General features: G+C 44.6%; 1 protein-coding gene across 2 annotated transcripts in view; it reads right to left on the bottom strand.

Moving 5' to 3' along the window:
• The window catches only part of LOC119970258 (thiosulfate sulfurtransferase/rhodanese-like domain-containing protein 2), a 59126-nt gene that overhangs the window by 3005 nt on the left and 31931 nt on the right, over positions 1–24190 (bottom strand). For both annotated transcript variants that reach the window (XM_038804584.1, XM_038804585.1), the window contains exons 3-7: positions 22561–22669; positions 22086–22208; positions 17393–17498; positions 16983–17098; positions 5727–5885 (exon numbers count right to left, since the gene is read on the bottom strand). In XM_038804584.1, coding sequence (XP_038660512.1) covers positions 5727–5885; positions 16983–17098; positions 17393–17498; positions 22086–22208; positions 22561–22669 — 613 coding nt within the window. The remainder of the gene's footprint in view (positions 1–5726; positions 5886–16982; positions 17099–17392; positions 17499–22085; positions 22209–22560; positions 22670–24190) is intronic.

The following is a 24190-nucleotide window of genomic DNA, read 5'->3' as shown; positions in this document are numbered from 1 at the left end:
ATCTACCTAACCTGCACATCTTTGGACTGTGGGAGGGAACGGACCACCCGGAGGAAACCCACACAAACAGGGGGAGAACAGACAGGGACCCATGACGGGAATCGAACCTGGGATCCTGGAGCTGTGAAGCAACAGTGCTAACCACTGTGCTGCCATGCCGTCCATATGCGGCAGAGTGAGTTGGGTGTCTCACCTAGGAGGGGAAGTGCGCAAGAATAGACAAACTCTGCAGGGAGAAGCAAGTACATCCATGTCACTGACATTTGTAAGTAAACATCCATTTTCTTAAGGGCATTATTTTTTTTTTTAAATTTAGATTACCCAATTATTTTTTCCAATTAAGGGGCAATTTAGCGTAGCCAATCCACCTACTCTGCACATTTTTGGGTTGTGGGGGCGAAACCCACGCAGACACGGGGAGAATGTGCAAACTCCACACAGACAGTGACCCAGAGCCGGGATCGAACCTGGGACCTCAGCGCCGTGAGGCGGTTGTGCTAACCACTAGGCCACCGTGCTGCCCTTTAAGGGCATTATTAAATCACACTTTATACACAGTATTTATATGTATTTCATATACCACTATTTAGATGGGGAGGATCCATAGAATCCCTACTGTGTAGAAGGAGGCCATTCTGCCCATTGGGTCTGCACCGACCTTCTGAAAGAGCACCCTCACCATGCCATCTCCTCAGCCCTATCCCTGTGATAAAGTAGTTTGATTTTATTCAAAGAGGGACTAGTTGAATGCATATAGCTAATCGGCAAAAATATTAAAAGTGTCTTGACTGTGCAAACTTCGTCATTGTCTCATATAATGAATTATCCAATGTATTCAACACTGAGAACATATTATTCCTCTGTCTAATCAACTAATCAATTATTAAGGTCTCTGCCAAGCTGTGAAACATAGGTGTGATAAAACATATCCAGTAAATTTCCTAAGACTGCACACGCAGGCGCTGAGCTATTTTAAGTAATGTCCAATGTTTGATTAACAAATCATCCTCTGAGTAACAGACATTCATTTGAACAAACCAGATCTCAGCTGAGAATTAGAAGCCAATGAAGATAAAGGAGGTTAAACCAGAGATAAGAATTCTCTTAAAAGTAGGACCTTGTGGTTGAGGTCTTTGTTCCTGAACTCTTCAATCATCTATCTGTTTGTGAGTGTTTGTGATTTCCATTTGTGCTTTATGCTTTTTGCCACGTACTTGACTTTTTAATGTATTGTTGATATTTTGTTTCTAAGTTTTTATTCAGTTCTTATTCAAGTGAGTAATTAGCAATAACAAAGTTGTATTTCTGATACCTCCCACTAATCAGACTACCGATTCTTATTAGAAGGTAAAATAAGAGTCCCTACAATTTGGCGAGCCAGCCAGGAGAGCTAGAAGGAAGAGACCGAACACCACACGGGCATCGGTTTTAGGGCGGCACGGTAGCACAAGTGGTTAGCACTGTAGCTTCACAGCGCCAGGGTCCCAGGTTCGATTCCCCGCTGGGTCACTGTCTGTGAGGAGTCTGCACGTTCTCCCAGTGTCTGCATGGGTTTCCTCCGGGTGCTCCGGTTTCCTTCCACAGTCCAAGTGCAGGTTAGGTGGATTGACCATGCTAAATTGCTCTTAGTGAACAAAAGGTTAGGAGGGGTTATTGGGATAAGGTGGAAGTGAGGGCTTAAGTGGGTTGGTGCAGACTCGATGGGCTGAATGGCCTCCTTCTGCATTTTATTTTCTATGTTATATCGGACAGAGGATTAGCAGAACTGAGGTAAGAGACTCTCATGTCTGCGCTGTTTAGTGTCGGGTGATCTCCTACACACCCATTATGAAAACGTCCGGGTTGAAATTGGCCCAAGCCACAGTAACAGACAGACATCTGATATACAGCGTTTTAGATATATAAATATTGTGATCCCCCGACTAGAGAATAGTCTGACACTTGTGGCCCGGGGTTCGAAAATACTATTGAATTGAAATGGCGGCCAAAGATTTCCTACAATGTGTCTAGGTGCGGTCGAGCTCCACCAGATATTTCTGCAGAACAAATGTTCCAGATAACAAAGTGTTACATAGAACAGCAATTTGACTTCACCGAAACTGATACAGAGATTGAACAGATTTTCAACGGGCCCTCAACGCCCATACAACCGAGGCCCGTCCTAGAAACAGTAGATCCAACTCCACATGTCCTGCCTCTTCCAGTCTGTAAGGTTATAGAGGCTGTTCCCGACGTAAAATGTACTGTCCCAATGAAAAAGAAGCCGGCCGTTATCGCAAGCTCTTCCACGGCAGTTTCATTTCATCCCGAAGTAAAAGTAATTCAACGCAAGCATTCAAAAAAGGAACCATCAGAGGAGGTCTCAGAACCCAATTTTGTAATTGATTCGGAATACTCAGAATCCTTTAGCAACTCTGATGGAGAGATTAGTCAGAAGGAGGAAATACTCCGAAAGAGAAAAACAAAGTCCCAAAGGACTCACAGCATATGGTTAGCCACTTTAAAGTCAAAACGGTATAAGACCGAGGCAGTAAGAACAGTGGAAGGGGAACAGAGCCAAGTATACTCAACAGTTGGTCCATGAACCAGCTGATCCGGAAAAGATTGATAGATGGTCTAAAGAATGACCTAATCCCAAGAAGGGGGGGGGAGGAAGAAGTAAATGTGCCATTACTGCAAGTGACAGGTTGTTCGCTTTGTTTGTTCCTTTTTATGATGATGTCAAGGTAGTCAAAGAGTTTAATAAAATGGCAGTCATCATAGAAAAATAGCTAATTATATTTCCGTAACTCTATTCATGATTTTCGCTGAAAGTCTAGCTATCCGTACTGTGGCCTTGCAAAATTGATGGCTCTTGATTACATTTGCGACGAGAGGGGTGGGACATGTGCCCTGATTGGGTCAGAATGTTGTAGCTCCGAAGAGATCACTGATTTGGCAAAACATATCCAGAAGGAGGTTAAAAAACTCAAGCAACCCTCATCCAGCCCCCCTTGGGGTTGGGCTGGGGGCTAGGGTCCCTGGGAGCCTCTTCGTGCAAGGCTTGGTCATGTTCTTTGTAGTCATTTGGCGACTAGGGACGTTTCACAGTAACTTCATTGAAGTCTACTCGTGACAATAAGCGATTTTCATTCATGTATCTGCAAGAAAATGGCAAGAAGCCCTAAAATGGTGCCTCAGTATTCGCTTAAACAAATACCTCCACAAGTTATAAGCAGTTCTTACTATTAGCCCAAAGTGCTTGTAACTCTTTCAAGGTTCACCCATTCTAGTGTTGAAGGATGTTCCTAAACAAAGAGACCATCAAAGGCAACTGTGAATGTGTTCCTTTTAGCTTTTAAGTCTTTTATTTTCCTTTTTGCTTTACTTTAATTGAGATTCATTCTGTTAGGTTTAGAAGAATCAAAGGGGGACTGATAGAATCTAATTTTACTCATATGGGTGCTAATTTAATTCATATAGCTATTAGGCAAAAATATTAAAAGTGTCTTGACTGTGGGAACTCAGTCATCGTCTCATACAATGAATTAACCATTGTATTCCAGTGTATTCAGCACTGGCAATGTATTGTTCTCTGTCTAATCAACTCTTAATGTCTCTGCCAAGCAGTGAAACATGGCAGGTGTGAAAAAACATATCCAGTACGTTTCTTAAGACTGTGCACGCAGGTGCCGAGCTTGTTTTGATGGGCACCAGTCAATCTTGAGTAATGTCCAATGTTTAATAAATCATCCTCTAAGTAACAGACATTCATTTGAACAAATCAGTAGGTTTCAGCTGAGAATTAGAAGCCAATGAAAATAAAGGAGGGGTTAAACCAGAAATAAGAATTCCCTTAAAAGTAGCATCTCATGGTTGAGGTCTTTGTTCCCGAATTCTTGAATCATCTCTTTGTTTGTGTTAAAGTGATTTCTTTTAGTGCTTTATGCTCTTTGCAATGTGCTTGACTTTTTTATGTATTGTTTGATATTTTGTTTCTAAGTTTTTATTCAGTTCTTAGCTAGGGGCTGGTTTAGCACAGTGGGCTAAACAGCTGGCTTGTAATACAGAACAATGCCAGCAGCGGGGTTCAATCCCCGTACCAGCCTCCCCAAACAGGCGCCGGAATGTGGCGACTAGGGGCTTTTCACAGTAACTTAATTGAAGCCTACTCGTGACAATAAGCAATTATTATTATTATTCAAGTGAGCGATTAATAAATGTTGTATTTTTGACACCTCCCACCAATCGGCCTACCGATTCTTATTAGAAGGTAAAGTAAGAGTCCCTGCACCCCATAGCCCCACATCTTTTGACACTAAAGGACAATTTAGCATGGCCAATCCACCTAACCTGCACATCTTTGGGAGGAAATCGGAGCATCCAGAGGAAACACACACAGACACGAGGAGAACATGCAAACATCACACAGTCACCAAAGGTGGAATTGAACCCGGGTCCTTGGCATTGTGAGGCAGGTTGCTAACCACTGTGCCACCATGTCGTCCCCATGATTATTAATCTATTTGAAAAATGGTTCTAGAACAAAAAGAATTGAGAACCACCAGGATACATATTTGAGAACAAATCCAGTGCTTCTGCCCCATCAGTGAAAAACCACATTCAAAGAGACCATGGGTTACAGGATCAGGATTACAATGTTGTATTTCTCTCCGACTTCAGCATTTCACAAGGAGTGCTTGAAAGTTCTACATCTAATGAAATATATTCCCCAAATAATTAAAACATTAAGGAGAATATGGTAAGACACACTCAGGTTCTGACTTAGAATTAATTCACTGATGATGCAACGACATGAAGAATACAGTAATCCTTTCTGTATTTATAGGTCCATGGGATTCATAAATAGGATAACCCTCAACATAAGTAAGGTACCACAGCTTCTCGGGTTGGATTGTGAACGCTCAAAACCTAGGGGCCATAACGCGGATAACCCTGCTTTTAGACAGACATAGGAGGCCATTCAGCCCATCGAGTTTGCACCAGCCCTTGGAAAGAGCACCATACCCAAGACCACACCTCCACTTTATCCCTGTAACCCCATCTAACCTTTTTGGACACTAAGGGCAATTTAGCGTGGCCAATCCACCTAACCTGCACATCTTTGGACTGTGGGACGAAACCGGAGCACCCGGAGGAAACCCACACAGACACAGGGAGAACATGCAGACTCCACACAGACGGTGACCCAAGCCAGGAATCGAACCTGGGACCTTGGAGCTATGAAGCAACTGTCCTAACCACTGTGCTACCATGCCGCCAAATACATCACATAACATAGTCAGAATTCAGGAACAAAGTGATAGTTAAGCCAACAGTCTATTAAACAGCAATTAAATATTATCCACAGAAAGATGCATTTGATAAGAGTCTGAACTAAAATTCAATCATTTTCAGTCTTAATTGCCATTACCGATAATGTAAAACTGTGCTTGTGTGAACCATATTGACACTTGGTTAACTTTAACGAAGATTATCCACAGAGGAGTTTTAAAAATACATATCTTAAAAATTATATGAAGCTCTTCTCCGCAGAGTACTTTATCAGTACTTACTCACATGTGCTTTTCCTTCAATAGGTAAAATGAGTGAATCACCCTGCACTACAGTAATTTAATTCTACAAATGCATAAATGTACCATAAGTTTTGGCATTTTGCCAGTCAAGTTAATCACATAAGCTTTATGTTCCATGTAATGCTTCCATGCCATCAACGATTATCTTACCTTTGACCTTAGATAGGCTGAGCCTCGTTCACAGCGGATTCCCCCTGTGCAATACATAAGGACTTGTTTGTCCTTGAAACATTCCAAATTTGTATCTACATAATCTGGAAAGTAGCTGAATTTCCGGATATTAGGAGCAACGCAGTGTTGAAAATTTCCCTAAGCAACAGAGAGCAGCAGTTATAATTCAGCAGTCAAATCTTTAAGAGTACAAGAACTATAAAATAAGTAAATATTCTGCCATTCTGCAATAAAAAGCTGATGCTACAGTTCAGTGCAACACAAAAGTTTTTATTCATTAAGGAACCTTAAACTGTAAACCAATCGGATGTTAGTAAATATTCACAGTGCTTCTCTACACAACACTAATTTTGAATGGGAAGAGTTTCTTATCACAAACCTTGATGCTTATGCACATAAGCCAGGAGGTATCCCACTTCATCTCTTTGCTCATTTCAACCAGTTTTATTAAATGGTTTGTCCACCAACTAGCTTTATTAAATGGTCTGTCCACTCCATGCTGTATAACTGGCTCACCCAACCCAGGTAATTGGTGGATTTGGTCAAGTTGACAGCATCTTCACCTTGGAATCAGACGATTGTGCTCAAGCCTCTTTCCAGGATTGAATATGACCTCAGCTGATCCTCCACTGCAGTACTGAGGTGATACATTGTTAGAGGTGCATTCTTTCCAATGAGATATTAAATTGATGCCCTGTTTATTGCTCAAATAGTCATAAAATATACCACTGTATCATTTAATGAGGAGCAAGGAGTTCTCTGGTGCTTTGGTAACCGTTACGACTTCTATTTTGCATAACAAAAGGGTGTCTACTTTGGCTGGCCACTTGATGGTCACCTGAGATGGCAAATGAAGAAACGAGGTACCTCGCGTGACAGGTCATCATACACAGATGAACATGATGTGGTCCATGGTATGGATCTCATGGCCACAACTGCACATCAGGCCACCCCTCATCTGTCACTAATGAAGTGGATAACCACATTGTCCATGCTCCCTGTGGATTTGGTTGAGTGTTATCCACTATCTTCAAGGGTATGTGACATTTTCAAAAGAAGAAAAACTGGGGAAAAGTGGTGGGTTAGCTCTGTTAATTAAGGATGGCACTGGTGCAGTAGTGAGAGGTGACCTTGATCAAAATAACAAGATTCAGGACAAGTTTGGACAGAGATAAAAAATATGAAAGATAAGAGGTCACTAATGGGAATAGTTTATGATCCCCTAACAATAGTTACCAGTGGGGCAGAGTATACAGGAATAAATAATGGGGTGTGTAAGAAAGATACTGTAGTTATCATGGGCAACTGTACTCCACATGTAGATTGGACAAATCAGATTGGCAAAGGTAGTCTGGAAAATGAGTTCAGAGTGTATTCCAAACAATTTCTTACAGTAGTATATTCTAACACCAACCAGCTATTCTAGATCTGGTCATATACAATGACTCCGGATCGATTATTAATCTCATAGTAAAGGAACATCTGGGCAACAGATATCATAACATGAAATGTGGGTCTAAGGCTAGTGTTTGAAAACTAAATAAAGGTAATTATAAGGGTATGAAGGCAGAGTTGGCTAAAGTGAACAGAAGTTTGTTAAAAGAGGACATTAGAGACGCAGTGGCAGATATTTAAGGAGATGTGTAATAATTTTCAGCAAAGATTTATCCCAGTGAGAAAGACCTGAGAAGGATGCATCATCTGTGGCGAAATAAATTAAGGATAGTTTCAAATTGAAAGATACCCTGTATAAATCTGCGAAAATGAGTGGGTCAGATGATTGGACAAATTTTAGTCAGACTAAAATTATAAAGAGGGTGAAATTGGAGTACGAGACAAAGTTAGCTAGAAATGTTGAAACAAATAGTGGGAGTTTCTACAAGTATTTACGTGGGAAAAGACTAACAAAAGTAATTGTTGGTCCTCCAGAGAGACAGAATCTGCAGAAATAATAATGCAAAACAAGGAAATGGGAGAAGGGTTGAACAGGTATTTTGTGTCTCTCTTTGAATTTTGGAAAGGTCCCAGCGGATTGGAAAATAGCAAACGTAACACGCTTGTTGGACTTGTGAAACAACAATAAACTGCATCTTCATTTACATGCTAGGATTCATCCTCACGACTCATTGCATCTGTCTAAGTATTGGATGTCCAAGACACACCAGTGATGTCTCTTTTCTCCCTATCTTATCTATGTCTGGTTCTGCACAGCATGAATTGGCCAAATGGTTGAGTTAGTTGCTACAACCAGTTCTGAGCAAGTTCCACATACAAGGTGAAGGTCTCCAAATGCCAGATCAGCATTGTTAGCCTATTCACCAATGTACTGCTCAAGAAAGCCATAGATATTTGCACCACATTATTATTTCATGGTGATCTTGATGCGTCACCATTGTCTGAATGTGTACTCATTGAACTTACGAACTCAGCAACTTGTGCAGTTGAGTTCAATTTTAACACCGGGTATGCCCAAATAGATGGTGTGGTCATGAGATTTCCTTGTAGGCCCAGCTCTCGCAAACACGCGCATTGTTTTCCAAGAAACATGTCTTCAATGGAAGGACACCTGACTTTCTACCCTTCGAGTATTTCTGATACATAGCTGATACATTCGCGGTATTTAAAATTACAACTGCATGTAAGGATTTCCTTACATATCCTAATGGATTCCAACGCACCCTCAAATCCATCTTTGGAATATAGTAGTCAAATGAATTCTCTTTCCTTGATGTGCTGGTTGAGAAGTCTGCCACTGGTTTCTCTACTACTGTCTACTGCAAGCCTACCATGACTGGTCAATATACTTGCTGGGATTTGTACAGTTCAATGTGCTACAAGATAGGCCTTATAAGCAACCTTGTAAATAGGCCCCAAGCCATTTGCTCACCATGCAGGCTTGATGCTGAAATAGAGCGCATCAAAGCTATCCTGCAGGGTAATGGCTACTCTGCTCAGATCATTGCCTGTTGAATGTTGTGTAAACTCATGAATTGGCCTAACACTGCTACTTTTAGTCCTGTAAAGAGCACAGTCTACCTCAGATTACCTTGAAAACATAAGGGGCGCGATTCTCCCAAACAGGGAGAAATCGTAAGGCTGGCGTCAAAAACAGGCGGGTTTGACGCCAGCCTCCCCCCCCCCCCGACCGGGAACCGATTCTGGTCCCCGGTCGGGGCTAGCATGCCGCGGCCGTGAACTCCGGCATCGCGGGCTTAACGAATTTCGTTAAGCCCGCTTGCCAGAGTTTGCGACGGCTGACGCGTCGCATGACGTCAGCCGCGCATGCGCGGATTGGAAGACTCCAACCCGCGCATGACATCATCGCGCATTTGCGCGAAACCCGCGCATGCGCGGGCCGGGATGCCCCTCAGCCGCCCCGCGAATTGATACAGCGGGGCGGCGGAAGGACAAAGTGCGCAGGAATCGGACCCGCTGCCCGCGATCGGTGCCCACTGATCGCGGGCCCATGGCACCCTTGGCACGGCCGTGGTACTGCCGTGCCAATCGGTGCCATGGTTGCCAAGATCGGGACTTTACGGCCGTTTTTACGAACGGCCAGACCAGGTGTGTTTGCCGTTCGTAAAAACGGCCGTAAAGGGCTTGGACTTCGGCCCATCGGCCAGCTGAGAATCGCTGCTCGCCGTAAAAAAACGGCGGCAGCGATTCGTGTCGGGGGGGGGGGGGGGGGGGGGGGGGGGGGGGGGGGGGGGGGGGAGAATAGCGGGAGGGCGTCAGACTAGCGTGGCCATAAAAATTTACGACCCCCGCTATTCTCCGCACCGTCGTGAGTGCGGAGAATTGCCCCCAAGGTGTCTCTAAAATTTGAGCAAGTGAAGCTATTTCATGCTGCTCCTATGCAGTAGCAACATATGTGATATTCTCCAATAACAAGATGCTGCCTTCAAACCAAAAAACATATTTTGCTTATCACACAAATGGCTAATGTGGTATATGAATTTCAGTGCCACTGTGATGCCAGTTTTGTAGATCGCACATCCTAATGACTGGTGGACTGTATCAAACAGCATTTCTTCAGCTGTTTGCAAGAGGCAAAGTACTGACCATATCCAACCAGCCCGGGCTTGAAAAATTTAAAACAATGACCAACATTAGATGTGATTGGACAGCATATGCTAAATAATGTTGATTGTGCTAAGAATTAAACTGACAACCGATTTAATACTATCAGTCGGCTTGGAGTGTGGTTCATTTACACGTGCAAGAAGCTACGCATATGCACACAAAGGCCCTATCCTTTGTAATCAGAAAGAACACGTGCATACATTGTGCCTTTTTCAATTAAACAAAATCTTGGGGGACAGCCATTCCCTGGTTTCTTCTCCAAGACAATGTCTTGACCAGAGTCAGCCTGTCCAGCTTTAATTTAAACAAAAGCTTGGCAGTTAATTGTTCCCAGTTGCATTCTCCATGGCAATATCACCACCAATCCGCTCTCATGTGGTATAAATTGTTGTTCTCTTTACAATTGGCAATCTTACGAATCTATCCTGATGCGTGAAAGACAAGAACAGTCTCTTTTTCCAGCAATACTCAAATAAGGTAACACTACAACAATGCTCAAGATAGATAGGAATCACAAAACATTAGGATGCAGGTATAGCACATTATTAGAATCATAGAATTTACAGTGCAGAAGGAGGCCATTCAGCCCATCGAGTCTGCACCAGTCCTTACAAAGAGCACCCTACTCAAGCCCACATATCTACTCTATCCCCATAACCCTGTAACCCCCACTTAACTTTTTTTTTTGAACACTAAGGGCAATTTAGCATGGCCAATCCACCTAACTCGCACATCTTTGGACTGTGGGAGGAAACCGGAGTACCCGGAGGAAACCCACGCAGACACGGGGAGAACGTGCAGAAGCTGCATAGGCAGTGACCCAGCCGGGAATCGAACCGGAGACCCTGGAGCAGTGAAGCAACTGTGCTAACCACTATGCTACCGTGCTGCCCATAGGAAGGCAATTGGAACATCAACATTTTTTGCGAGGGGAATGGAAGATAGGGAGATTTTACTGCAGCTATACAGGGCCTTGGTGAGACCACATTTGGATTACTGTGTAGTTTTGGTCTCCTTATTTGAAAAGGAATACAAGTGTGTTAGAAGTCGTTCAGAGTAGGGCAGCACAGTAGCACAAGTGATTAGCACTGTGGCTTCACAGCACCAGGGTCCCAGGCTCGACTCCGTGCTGGGTCACTGTCTGTTTAGAGGCACGTATTCCCCGTGTCTGTGTGGGTTTCCTCCCACAGTCCAAAGATGTGCACGTTAGGTGGATTGGCCATGATAAATTGCCCTTAGTGACCAAAAAAGGTTAGGACGGGTTATTGGGTTATGGAGATAGGGTGGAAGTGAGGGCTTAAGTGGGTTGGTGCAGACTCGATTAGCCGAATGGCCTCATTCTGCACTGTATGTTCTATAATTCACTGAGTGTCTTTTAAGACAGAGATAGTTAGGTTCTTGATTAATAAGGGGATCGGGGACTTCCGGTTGCGGTGATGCGGATCTAAGCCGCACGTTCGGTAGCTCCCGCTATATTTGGTCTTTTGGGCTCTTTTAAGGGCCCGTAGCGGTGCTGGTTGGACTTTTCCCCGTGTGGGAACACATCCACTGTGCTTATCTGCCGGTGGATGGTCTGGACCAGGAGCGGAGCGGTGAAAAAAATCGGCTTTGGAGCAGAGAAAGGTGCGAGGCAGAAAGAACAAGATGGCGTCGGGCGGGGAACCAGCAGCGTGGCAGCAGTGGGCGCAGGAGCAGCTTCAGAAAGCTGAAGGCTGAGATCCTGGAACCTCGTTTAAGGCCTCGCTGGACAAGCTCATGGCGACTCAGGGTGCAGAGATCCGAGAGCTACGGCAAAAGACCTCGGAGAGCGAGGACGAACTCCTAGGCCTGGCAGTGAAGGTGGAGTCGCACGAGGCGCTCCACAAGAAATGGCTAGTGAGGATGGAGGAGATGGAGAACCGCTCCCATCGGAAGAACCTGCGGATTCTGGGCCTCCCGGAGGGGCTGGAAGGTTCGGATTTGGGGGCCTACGTCGATGCTGAACTTGTTAATGGGCGCGGGGTCGTTCCAGGGGCCCTTGGAGCTTGAAGCTGCCCATCGAGTGCTGTTGAGGAAGCCCAGGCCAAACGAACTGCTTAGGGCGGTGCTGGTCCGTTTTCACCGCTTTGTTGACCGTGAGTGTGTGCTGAGATGGGCGAAGAAGGAAAGGAGCAGCAAGTGGGAGAATGCGGAGATCAGGATTTATCAGGATTGGAGCGTGGAGGTGGCGAAGAGAAGGGCTGGTTTCAATCGGACGAAGGGTGTGCTTCACAGGAAAGGGGTGAAGTTTGGCCTGCTACAGCCGGCTCGCCTCTGGGTCACTTATAAGGATCGCCAGCTCTACTTCGATTCCCCGGAGGAGGCCTGGGCCTTTGTCCAGGCAGAGAAGTTGGAATCGAACTGAGGACTGGGGAATGATGTACATAGTCCGGAGGCTTTGTCCTCCTTGGTATCCTTTCATTTTTACTGGTTGTGTTTGATTATGCCTTTTTGCTTTTCTGCTTTTACGCATTTTGGGGGTGTTCTTTATTTATTTGGGCGCTTTCTTGTTTTTTCACTGGTGGAGGGCTGGGGAGCTGTTCGCGGTCCCGCTGGGTCATGTGCCCTTCTTTTTCCCACGTGTTGGGTCGGGGGGGCGGAGTTTGGGATGGAAGCGCGGGTTTTCTTACCGCGCTGGAGGAGCAGTGGGCGGGGTCGGCACTGGGAGGGGGGAATAGTGGTTGTGTTACATCGGGGGGTCGTTGGGGTGGTGGGAGCAGCCGGGGTCAGCTGACTTACGGAAGTACAATGGAAGGGGTTACGCAGCTAGGGGGGCCCTAGCTTGGGGGGGGGGGGGGGGGGGGGGGTACCGGGTTGCTGCTGCAGGGGCTGAAGGGGAACTGCTGGCAATGGGGGAGGTTGTGAGGGGGGTCTGCCACCATGGGGAACGGGCCTGGGGGGTTCTGCGGGCACGTGGTGAGCCAAGGGAGAGCTATGGCTGACCGGCGCAGAGGGAGGGGGAAGACCCCCCAGATTCAGCTGGTCACATGGAACGTGATGGGGCTGAATGGACCGGTAAAGCGGTCCCGGGTCTTGGCGCATTTGAAGGGGCTGGGAGCGGACTTGGCTATGCTTCAGGAGACGCACCTTAAGGTGGCGGATCAGGTGAGGCTGAGAAGAGGCCGGGTTGGGAAGGTGTTTCACTCGGCCCTAGATGCGAAGAATCGAGGGGTGGTGATTTTAGTTGGCAAGAGCTTGTCGTTTGTGGCGTCGAGTGTGGTGGCGGACAGCTGTGGTAGATACGTGATGGTGAGTGGTAGGCTTCAAGGGGAGCGGGTGGTTCTAGTTAATGTTTGCGCCCCCAACTGGGACGATGTGGGCTTCATGCGGCGAATGTTGAGCCGGATCCCGGACCTGGAGACGGGGGGCTTGATCTTGGGAGGGGATTTAAATACTGTGTTGGATCCAGCTCTGGATTGTTCGAGGTCGAGGATGGACAAGAGGCCAGCGGCGGCCTCAGTGCTGAGGGGGTTCATGGATCAGATGGGAGGGGTAGACCCTTGGAGGTTTCTGAGGCCGGGAGGTAGGGAGTTTTCCTTTTTCTCCCATGTCCACAAGGCTTATTCCCGGATTGACTTTTTCCTCAGCAGGGCGCTAATCCCGAGAGTGGTGGGGGCGGAGTACTCGGCGATAGTCATATCTGACCATGCTCCGCATTCGGTGGACCTGGGGCTGGGGGAGGGGAAGGATCAGTGCCCGCTGTGGAGGTTAGATGTGGGGCTTCTGGCAGAGGAGGAAGTATGTGGGCGGGTCCGTAGGGGTATAGAGGGGTATTTGGAAGCTAATGACAACGGGGAGGTGCAACTTGGGGTGGTCTGGGAAGCGCTGATTAGAGGGGAGCTGATATCTATTCGGGCGCACAGGGAGAGGGGGGAAAGAGGGTTGAGAGGGAGAGGTTGGTGGAAGAAATGGTAAGGGTGAACAGGAGGTATGTGGATGTCCCGGAAGAGGGGCTTTTCAAGAAGCGTCGCAGTCTCCAAGCGGAGTTCGATATACTGACCACCCGGAAGGTGGAGGCGCAGTGGAGGAGGGCGCAGGGGACGATATATATGAGTACAGGGAGAAGGAAAGTCGGACACTGCCCCACCAGCTCTGGAAGCGGGAGGCAGCGAGAGAGATAGGGGGAGTCACAGATGCAGGAGGGAACCTGGTGCGGAGTGGTAGGGACATTAATGGGGTGTTCAGATCCTTTTACGAGGGGCTGTACCGGTCGGTGCCCCTAGGGAGGTGGGCGGGATGGACCGCTTTCTGGATAAGCTGGAGTTCCCAAGAGTGGAGGAAGAGCGGGTGGAGGGCCTGGGGGCACCAATCGAGTTGGAGGGGCTGATGGAGGCGCTGGGGAGCATGCAGACAGGGAAAGCACCGGGACCTGACGGGTTCCTGGTGGAGTTCTATAAGAAGTTCTCAGATTTGCTTGTGAGAGGGAGATAGGAGAGCTCCCGTTGAAGAGGGCGGAGAGGAGCTTTAGATATCTTGGGGTCCAGATAGCTAGGAGCTGGGGGGCCCTGCATAGACTAAACTTTTCGAGGCTGGTGGAACAGATGGAGGAGGTGTTTAGGAGGTGGGATGCGCTGCCACTCTCTTTGGCGGGTGGGGTCCAGTCATTTAAGATGACGGTGCTCCCGAGGTTTTTGTTTCTCTTCCAGTGCCTCCCAATATTGATTCCGAAGGTTTTTTTTAGAAGGGTTAATAAGAGTATTCTGGGGTTCGTGTGGGCGCGGAAGACCCCGAGAGTGAGGAGGGTTTTCCTGGAGTGAGGCAGGGAGGTTGGCGGTTTGGCGTTGCCTAACTTGTGTGGGTATTACTGGGCTGCGAATGTGGCAATGATTCATAGGTGGGTGATGGAGGGGGAGGGGGCCGCATGGAAGAGGTTGGAGGTGGCGCCCTGTGTGGGTACGAGTTTGGAGGCATTGGCCCGCTCCCACTCCCCCCCGCAAGGTATTCTACGAGTCCAGTAGTGGTGGCTTCCCTCAATATTTGGGGGCAGTGGAGGCGGCATGGGGGGGGGGGGGGGGGGGGGGGGGGGGTGAAGGCCTCAGTGTGGGCCCCGATACGGGGCAATCACCGGTTTGCACCAGGGAGAATAGATGGTGGGTTTTTGAGTTGGCATAGGGCAGGCATCAGGCGGATGGGGGACCTTTTCCTCGATGGGAAGTTTGCGACTTTAGAGGAGTTGGAGGGGAAGTGGGGTCTCCTCCCTGGGAATACTTTCAGGTATATGCAGATTAGGGCGTTTGTTAAGCGGCAGGTGGCGGAGTTCCCGCTACTTCCGCCTAGGGGGGGTGCAGGATAGGGTGCTGTTGGGGACGTGGGTCGGTGAGGGTAGGATCTCGGCAATTTATCAGATGATGCAGGAGGGGGAGGAGGCCTCGGTGGAAGAGCTGAAAGCGAAGTGGGAGGAGGAGCTAGGGGAGGAGATCGACTAGGGGACGTGGGCCGACGCCCTGGGGAGGGTGAACTCGTCCTCTTCTTGCACACGGCTCAGCTTAATTCAGCTGATGGTGCTGCATAGGGCGCACATGACTGGGGCCAGGCTGAGCCGGTTCTTTGGGGGAGGACGACAAGTGTGGGAGGTGTTTGGGAAGCCCGGCGAACCACACCCACATGTTCTGGGCGTGTCCGGCGTTGGAGGGGTTTTGGAAGGGGTGGCGGGGACCTTGTCCAAGGTGGTCGGATCCAGGGTGGAAACGGGCTGGGGGCTCGCGATCTTTGGGGTAGCATCGGAGCCGGGAGTGCAGGAGGCGAGAGAGGCCGGCATCCTGGCCTTTGCGTCTCTAGTAGCCCGGCGTAGGATTCTTTTACAGTGCAAGGACACGAAGCCCCCGAGCCCGGAGGCCTGGTTTAACGACATGGCCGGGTTCATCAGGCTGGAGGGAGTCAAGTTTGCCCTGAGGGGGTCGGTACAAGGGTTCTTCCGGTGTTGGCAGCCCTTTCTCGATTTTCTGGCGGAGGGTTAGAGGGTGGGCAATCTCAGCAGCAACCCGGGGGTGCGGGGCTATGGGTCTGTTAAGGGGGTTTGTTTTTGCGACTGTATACTTGCTACTTTTTTTTGTGGTGTTATTAATTTATTGCTTTGTATTGGAGAGGGGGTTCTTCTTTCTGTTTATTTCTATACCTTGTTTATTTTATTATTGGGAGAAAATTTGTTGTTGAAAAATTTGAATAAACATTATTTTTAAAAAAAGGGGATCAGGGATTATAGGGAGAAGGCAGGAGAATGGGGTGAGAAAATATCAGCCATGATTGAATGGCGGAGCAGACTCAATGGGCCAAGTGGCCTAATTCTGCTCTTATGTCTTATGGTCTAACTCAGCACAGAAAAGAGCATGAAGCTGGGCCCTCTGATCTGTAAATTCAATTACACACTGGTTTTATCAAATGAGCCAGTTGCACCCCATTTTGTTTACTTAGTCTACAAGCAGTTATCCAAACTATGCACGGAAAAAAAAGTTGTTGGCATAGATATGACGATTGGTTAAAAATCATCTGGAAAAAGCATGCTTAACATGGCAAACCTGCACAGAAAATACAAGTGGTCCAGTCAGATGACGAACAAAACAGTTGTTATTTTTTAAAATAAATTTAGAGAACCCAATTAATTTTTTTACAATTTAGGGGCAATTTAGCATGGCCAATCCACCTAACCTGCACATCTTTGGGTTGTGGGAATGAAACCCACGCAAACACGGGGAGAACGTGCAAATTCCACACGGACAGTGACCCAGAGCCAAACCTGGGACCTCGGCGAAAACAGTGTGATCGCTGCTCCTCAGCCATTCACCAATCAAAAAATCTGTCCAAGTACCAAAGTTCTTTAAACACTTCACTACCTGTGACACATTGTCCAAGGAGTATAATTTGCTAGAACTGTGCATTCAGGAGGTCCAGCATAAAATTAACAAGTCCCTACATAGCCATTGTAATCAGAGCAGAAATTGGCTGTTACAAAGTCCTGGTTTGCCATTGCAATCCAGCAGAACCACGCCTAGATAGCTGGTGGACTAAGAAACCATATACAATGTCTGAACATGGTGATGCTTTCAGTTGCACTCATTGTTATAATATCCAATATATTAAAAAATCTCAAACTCAGGAACTGACTGTAACATAAAAATCATCTGAATAAAAACTCACTATTTTGCTTTCATAGAAGTTCCTGCAGTCCAGCAGAATGGTGTCTTTTCGAATCTGGGCATTGTTGGACAATGCTTCTACCTTTCTGTGGAATTCTTCAGGAGTTAAATGAATCCCTACAATACGATTTACACAATGAACAAAAAGCAATCAAGCATTGCTACAACAACATTAAACATGTATTCACTTATACAAAGTTTGGAAGAATGCAAGCAAGAACTTGTTATCTAGCTAACTAAAGCCTGTATTTAATTAAAATCTGCTCTTATACCAAAACCACTCTGGTACTCATCATTTTAAGTCAACAATAATAGTGGCACAAATTGTAAATTAATTCCAGTGCTATTTATGAACAGAAATTTAGTTATATAATGTACCAGCAACCAAGCCCATGCTGCACTTTCACGTACCAGCATCTTTATAAGAAACCGTCTCAGGATCCACTCCCATGGGGACAACCTCTTTAAAAACTCCAACTCGCAGATCTTGAAAACAGTGGGATCCACCTGCACTCCGCTTAGCCAAAAATAATTATAAGAATTATTTTGTAGGTACCAGAGATATGAACAGTGTAAATGGATTAACATATCAATGCAGTGAATGCAATACAGTAAACTTTGGATTTATCAGAATTGTATCAAAAAGCATAAAACGGTGAACGTGAAAAACAGTATCAAAGTATCCAAAGATGCAATCTGAACTCTTGGTTCAGAAGGTGGCTCAGATTACAAATTAAACCACTCTTGTCCAGATGTTAAACTTGTTTTCAAAATTCAAGTCCATGGATATGAGCCTGGGTACAGTCTAAGGAACAGAAAACAGATAGTGATGGTGAACGATTATTTTTTAGACTGGAGGGAAGTGTACAGTGGTGACCCCCTGGGGTATGTGTTGTTACATTGTTCTTTTTGATATATATTAATGACATTAGCTTGAGTATATAAGACATAATTTCAAAATCTGCAAATGACCCAAAACTGGGAGATGTAGTTAATGAGAATAGTGGAAGACTTAAGCGACCAGTGAAACATACAGCCTCATTGTTGATTAAATTTAAAACTGACAAGTGTTAAGTGATTAATTTGGAATTAATTTGGAGAGACCTGGAATATAAACAACAAAGTTGAAAAGGCCATTGAAAAGGTATTTTCCTTAAGAGTACAAAATCATGGAAATAGTACTGAACCTTATTGACCGCTGGTTAGGCCCTTGTTGGAGTATTCTGGCCAATCTAGGGACTAATAATAATTATAATCTTTATTAGTGTCACAAGTAGACTTACATTAACACTGCAATTAAGTAACTGTGAACCCCCCCCCCCCCCCCCCCCCCCAGTCGCCACGCTCCGGCGTCTGTTCGGGTACACCGAGGTAGAATTCAGAATGTCCAAATTACCTAACAGCACGTCTTTCGGGACTTATAGCAGGAAACCGGATCACCTGGAGGAAATCCACGCAGACACGGGGAGAATGTGCAGACTCCACACAGACTGTGATCTAAGCCGGGAATTGAACCTGGGGTCCTGGCGCTGTGATGTGACAGTGCTAACCACTGTGCTACGGTGCATACCCATCAGGAAAGATGAAGGTCTTAAAGAGTGTGGAGAGGATTTACTGGAATGATAACCGGGAAAAAGGACTTCATTTCTGTAGAGAAACGTGGGTTGTTTCTACACGAGAGAAGCTTAAGGGGTGAATTGATCGGTGCCCCAAAATAGGGCAGCACAGTGAGTAGCACTATTCCTTCACAGTGCCAGGGTCCCAGGTTCGATTCCCAGATTGGGTCATTGTGCGGAGTCTGCACGTTCTCCCCGTGTCTGCGTGGATTTCCTCTGGGTGCTCCGGTTTCCTCTCAAGTCCCAACATGCTGTTAGGTGAATTGGACATTCTGAATTCTCCCTCTGTGTACCCAAACAGGTGCAGGAATGTGGTGATTAGGGGCTTTTCACAGTAACTTCATTGCAGTGTTAATGTAAGCCTACTTGTGACAATAAGATTATTATTATAATAGAGTTTTTAAGGAGAAACTGTTTCCACTGGTAGAAGGGTTGGTAAACAGAGGAGGCAGAAAGAAGCTGCGATGCCACAAGGGAAAAAATAATTATGTAGTGAATTAATATCTAGAATGTACTGCCTGAAAAAGTGGTTGAAACAGATTCAATAATAATTTTAAAAAGGGAATTGAATGAATACTTAAGGGAAATATTTGCTGGGGTACGCGAAAAGGACAGGGTGTGACATTAATTGTATACCTCTTTCAAAGAACCAGCACAGTTAGGCTGGGCCAAATGGTCTGTGCTGTAACATTCATAGATATTGTAATGCCTTAATTGTGGGTCTATCATACACTCAGATCAAAAAAAACCATAAAAATGTAAACAAAATACTGGAATTTGTCTTTAGAAGGAGAAACTTGGAAAGCAGAGATGTTATATTAAACTTGTAAAGACCTTGGATAAACCACACTCGAGAGAGTACTAAGCATAGTTCTGGTCTCCAAATAACAAAAAAATGTTGAGGCACAGAGGAAGGTGCAAAAATTATTTATATTATGATGCCAGCATTCAAGTGTGCTTCCTATCAGGATGGCTGTGGTTAATTTATCTAGAAATAGAAGACTAATGGTGGTGACCTGATAACAAGTTTCAGATTATAAAATGGTTTGCTGGGTAGACGTAGAGCAGCTGTTTCATTTGTGGCAACGGCCAAAACTTGGGGTCACAAGTATAAGGTAGTCGCTAATAAATTTAATAAAGAATTCAGAAGAAAGTGACACATGTAGTTGAAGCAAGGAGCAGGTATATACCATATAGGGGAAACTAACTGATATAGGAAGAAGGAACAGAAGGTAATAGGGTTAGATGACGGATCCTGTGAAGCTTAAACACAGAGCAAAATTGTATATTTCTATGCAGCACATTCTAACCAACACAGATGCACATGCACACAGATTTCCAAATTGCTCAATATGCACATACATCAAACAAACTGAACATGCATATTGTAAATAGAGGCATCTAAATTACAATAAACTAGCTTGAGTGATTTGTCTGACCCTCGTCCTACTGTGCACCCCTACCCACCATTATGCTTCTTCCATAAGGATTGCACTATGACATGTTTCGAATGTTTGCGTATTCCTACAAAACACAGAAAATGTGAAGGAAAATTGACATTTTATGTTTGACAACTCTCAGATACACCTTGGAACAAAATACTGTGAAGCTCTCACTATGCCACTGCAACATGCCCCAATACCAATCTCTCTCTCTATTGCACCAATGTGAATATTTTTATTTCCCACACCTCATTCTTACTTCGCCTCTCAGTGAACTTATTTTATTTCAAACTTTGGGAAGTTCCATTTTATGGGCCCGTGTCCAATGGGAACTGGATGGGGAACATCCGCAGAAATTTATGTAGGACCTAATAGTTATCACCACAGAGGACCCACTGCGCAGCCCAATTTCCAATTGTTATACAATCATTTTTTAGTTTGTTCAAATTTAATCAAAAACAGGGATTAAAATGGTTCAGGCCACCATTTCTGTCTTGTCTCATTGGCAAATGAAAGATTGGTTCTTGATCTTTCCAAAATACCCTCAAATCTGGCCTTTTTGCATTGGTTGTTAAAATATTGCAAGATCAGGAAAGTCTTTGCAATCCCTACTCCAGCCCTGATTGATCAGAATTACTGGCACACAGGAGAACTAAGTTTAATTTCTTAGTTTTCAACTTTAACTTTCTTCGAATCCCAGCTACATCACACCTTCTTGCAGTTGAACTCTAACATCCATTGAATTCTACATCACCCCATGGGGACGCATGGTTAGAATGTTTTTTTGCCATAGAATCTTTCTATTTTATTTCTTCGACTAGCTTTGTTATTGCCCTTACTAACCTTCAACCAAGTGTTGCATCCAGGAACCCCCCTCCGTCTTACTTTGTTGCTGGTAGCATCCTGCTTTCATTTACATTCATCATAAAATGTTCCTATATTAATATTGGGAAAGGTTGGCCTTCGAGTTGGGAATCAGATTAGTCTTGAGTTAAATCTTTAAGTTCAAATTAATGCTGGGTATTCAGTTAAGGCAATTTTATTCCAGAATTTCTGGAAGCAATTATTAATTTTGGGCAGGGAAGGCTATGCTTAAAGTTGAACACAATATTGATTCTAGTTCTTAACCATCTCAAATCAACCCTTCTCTAAATGCACTTCCTGACTTTATTAGTACATAGTAACACAAACAGAACATTCAGCCCCACATGCTTGTTCTGACACTCTACTGGATGATGATTGATCTGTGCCTAAACCTTTGATCCTTTGATACCTTTATCCAAAATGTATCAACCTCATTCTTGAAAATTTTGTTCAATCCAACATCCACAGCCTTTTGGGGAAAAGTATTCCAGATTCCAGTGTCCTTTCTGTGAAAATTTTTCCTAATTTCTCTAGCTTTCATTTTAAGATTCTACCTGCCTTGCGCTGGGCTCCCCCACCCTAAGCACATCTATTCTATTAAATCTCTGAATTTCTTTTGTTTCTTCATCTTCTGAACTCAAAGGAACACAAGTCAAGTTTATACAGTTCTTATATCTTGTGAATGCTGAAAAAAAGGGAATTGTAGGAGAGATCAAAAATATACTTTCATTGCTAGAAATCATTAATAATTCACAGTTCCTTCAGTTGAATCTGGAAGTCATGAAAATACTGAGTACCTTTTGAACTAAGTGCTGAAAAATCTTTCTTCACAAATAGGATTAGCATGTGGGGATGAATTGGATGCACATGTCAATGACAGTGTGATTACAAGAGCTTTAACATGTAGCTGACAGGTTGCATTAAGTTGAACTTGATAGCCTATTTAAACAGGGGTATTTCCACTTGGGCCTTTATGATCATAGAATTCAAGTATGATCAAGTGCTTCTGAAAAGAAAGAGTGGGGGGAAGCAGGGACAAAAACTGCTGGGTTGGGATTATACAGGAGGCAAAGAGAGCATCAGTTCTTAATACATTTAATTTTAACCACAGCTGGTGCAATTTATTTGATAAATTTTACTCTGCATTGTTTTAAAGTGACATGGGACCAGTTTTGTCTTTACCTTAAAGTCCTCTGTGGACATAGCTTGAAAGAGTGGATGGGAAAGCATGGTTTGAATGTACAGCTCAGTTGCTGTTTTGCATCCGCCAACTGTTCCATTAATTCCTTCTTTAGAAATGCGGACCTACATGAAATGTTACAATTGGAGTTAAAGTCAACACATACTGGCTTTCTATGACCACAATAATTCATTTTTGTTTGTCTAAATTTTGCTCCAATTTCCTTGGAGCAGTTATTTATGCTAATATTGTCAAAAATGTGTTTGATCTAGTGATGTGCTACTACTTCAAGCAATCTGCATGACAGTAAACTGACAATCACTAAAACCCAAATATTAGGCAACATTCCAAAACTTCAATGATGTTTCTTAAACAGTATAATTATTTTGTTTATCCTGATACCAGTGACAAACACTAGAAAAATCAAGGTAAATTTGAGGTTACAAAAAAAAACACAGAATGCCTCCCATCTCCTACCTTGCCTGTAAAGTGCAGCTGACGACATAGGGTTTTTTGCCAGGTGCAGATCACTTGTGGCTCCTCTATATCACAATATGAATAGTACAATAGCACTTCGCCCGCTGCACTAGGAACAAATACATTTAACAGTTTTTAAATGCAATAATCAAGGCTACAGTATCAGAAAGCCCTTCAATCTGTAAGAAAAAAATACAATAAAGATAAACTAATTTAGAAGATTTGAAATCAGCAGCCTACCCAGCTTTACAGAAGCCCAAAAAAGTTGTTAATTAATAAACCCATGACAGCGAGACTACCTACTCACAATGGGAATTAATTGACTTGCTTTAGGAAAGATTAATCGTTATTGCAATCCCCATCCCCCAAAACAGCGATGCTGCCCCTCTTCAGTGACACCTAATTCGGAGAGTCTACGTTCACCAGAAATGTTCTGCTGTCAACATGACAGCCAGAAAAATTATGTTCAGTGGCTATTCAAATATGTGCCCACTGCATTTGAGCCATATCCTGTGCTCATCCAAATTTTCAGGGCTGTCACTAGATGCTAAAAATGCTCAGGGACAAGCATCCTGGCTGTCTTTTCTTCCCCGAGGCGTGAATGCAGCTTCAGTGCCTTCACTTTTCCAATTGTAACTGATACTGCTGATCCAATAGATAATCGGGGATGAACCTGGAACTAGAACGATTCTTGTCTGCATATTAAGATTGACATTGGCCCACTCTCGTACCCTCAAGAAGCTTCACTACACCCTTCATACATTATCAGAATCTGCAGAGCAGCTTTAAATTTATTCTGTAATTACTCACAATGTTAATGACCTTAATTGAACAAAATCAAAATCTACAAAAATTGCAAGACTGAATCGAGGTTAAAACTATGTGTTTGTGAGATTCTGTTTTGGAACAAATGCTTCTATGTTAAGTAAATTCCATGTGGGAAAGACATTGCACCAGAAAAGATCATGTGACTACTAAGTGAAGCAGCAATATTTCACACAGCCTGCAAGGATACAGAATAAATGTCATCCTCAAGCACAGCTATTGGATAAGTGAAATATATTTTACCTGCCCCGAGCATAGTTTGCAAAGAACTACAGAGCTATTATTCTGCCAGGCACCCACTCTCGATATGTATTAGCACAAAACTGGTCGAGTCAGTGATGACACCTATTGGACTGACTGATTTAATATTACAGCTGTCTTCACGCAATGAGACTGGAGAAAGAGCTCATCCTATTCCTTTTAGCCTTGGGTTGTCTTTCACAATTATTCCTGCATAATATTGTGTCAAAGCTGGCATTTCTGGGGTGGGAATCAAAGAAAATGTGGCAATGAGGCCTTTGACCAAATCCTCACTTCTAAAAACAGTTGTTGGTTTTGCTCTCCAATCCTTCATTCATTGCAGTCACCAAACTACTACCTATAAATAAGGGATAGATCTCCCAGAGATTCCCAATTAGTCCTGCTTATGTCCCCAGAGGACAGCAACCAAGAAGGGATAGGTATACTATGGTGATGGCAGACAGATGGAAAGAATTATGAAGAAACATTGGTGTACGATTTGGCCACCCTTCCTTTTCCCACCTTCAATATGCTGTGCGACTGGGCTGTGGCAGAATTGATTTCA

This window comes from Scyliorhinus canicula, chromosome 8, assembly GCF_902713615.1.
Source record: "Scyliorhinus canicula chromosome 8, sScyCan1.1, whole genome shotgun sequence".
NCBI lineage: Eukaryota > Metazoa > Chordata > Chondrichthyes > Carcharhiniformes > Scyliorhinidae > Scyliorhinus > Scyliorhinus canicula.
This window is presented reverse-complemented; position numbering and strand designations above follow the sequence as displayed.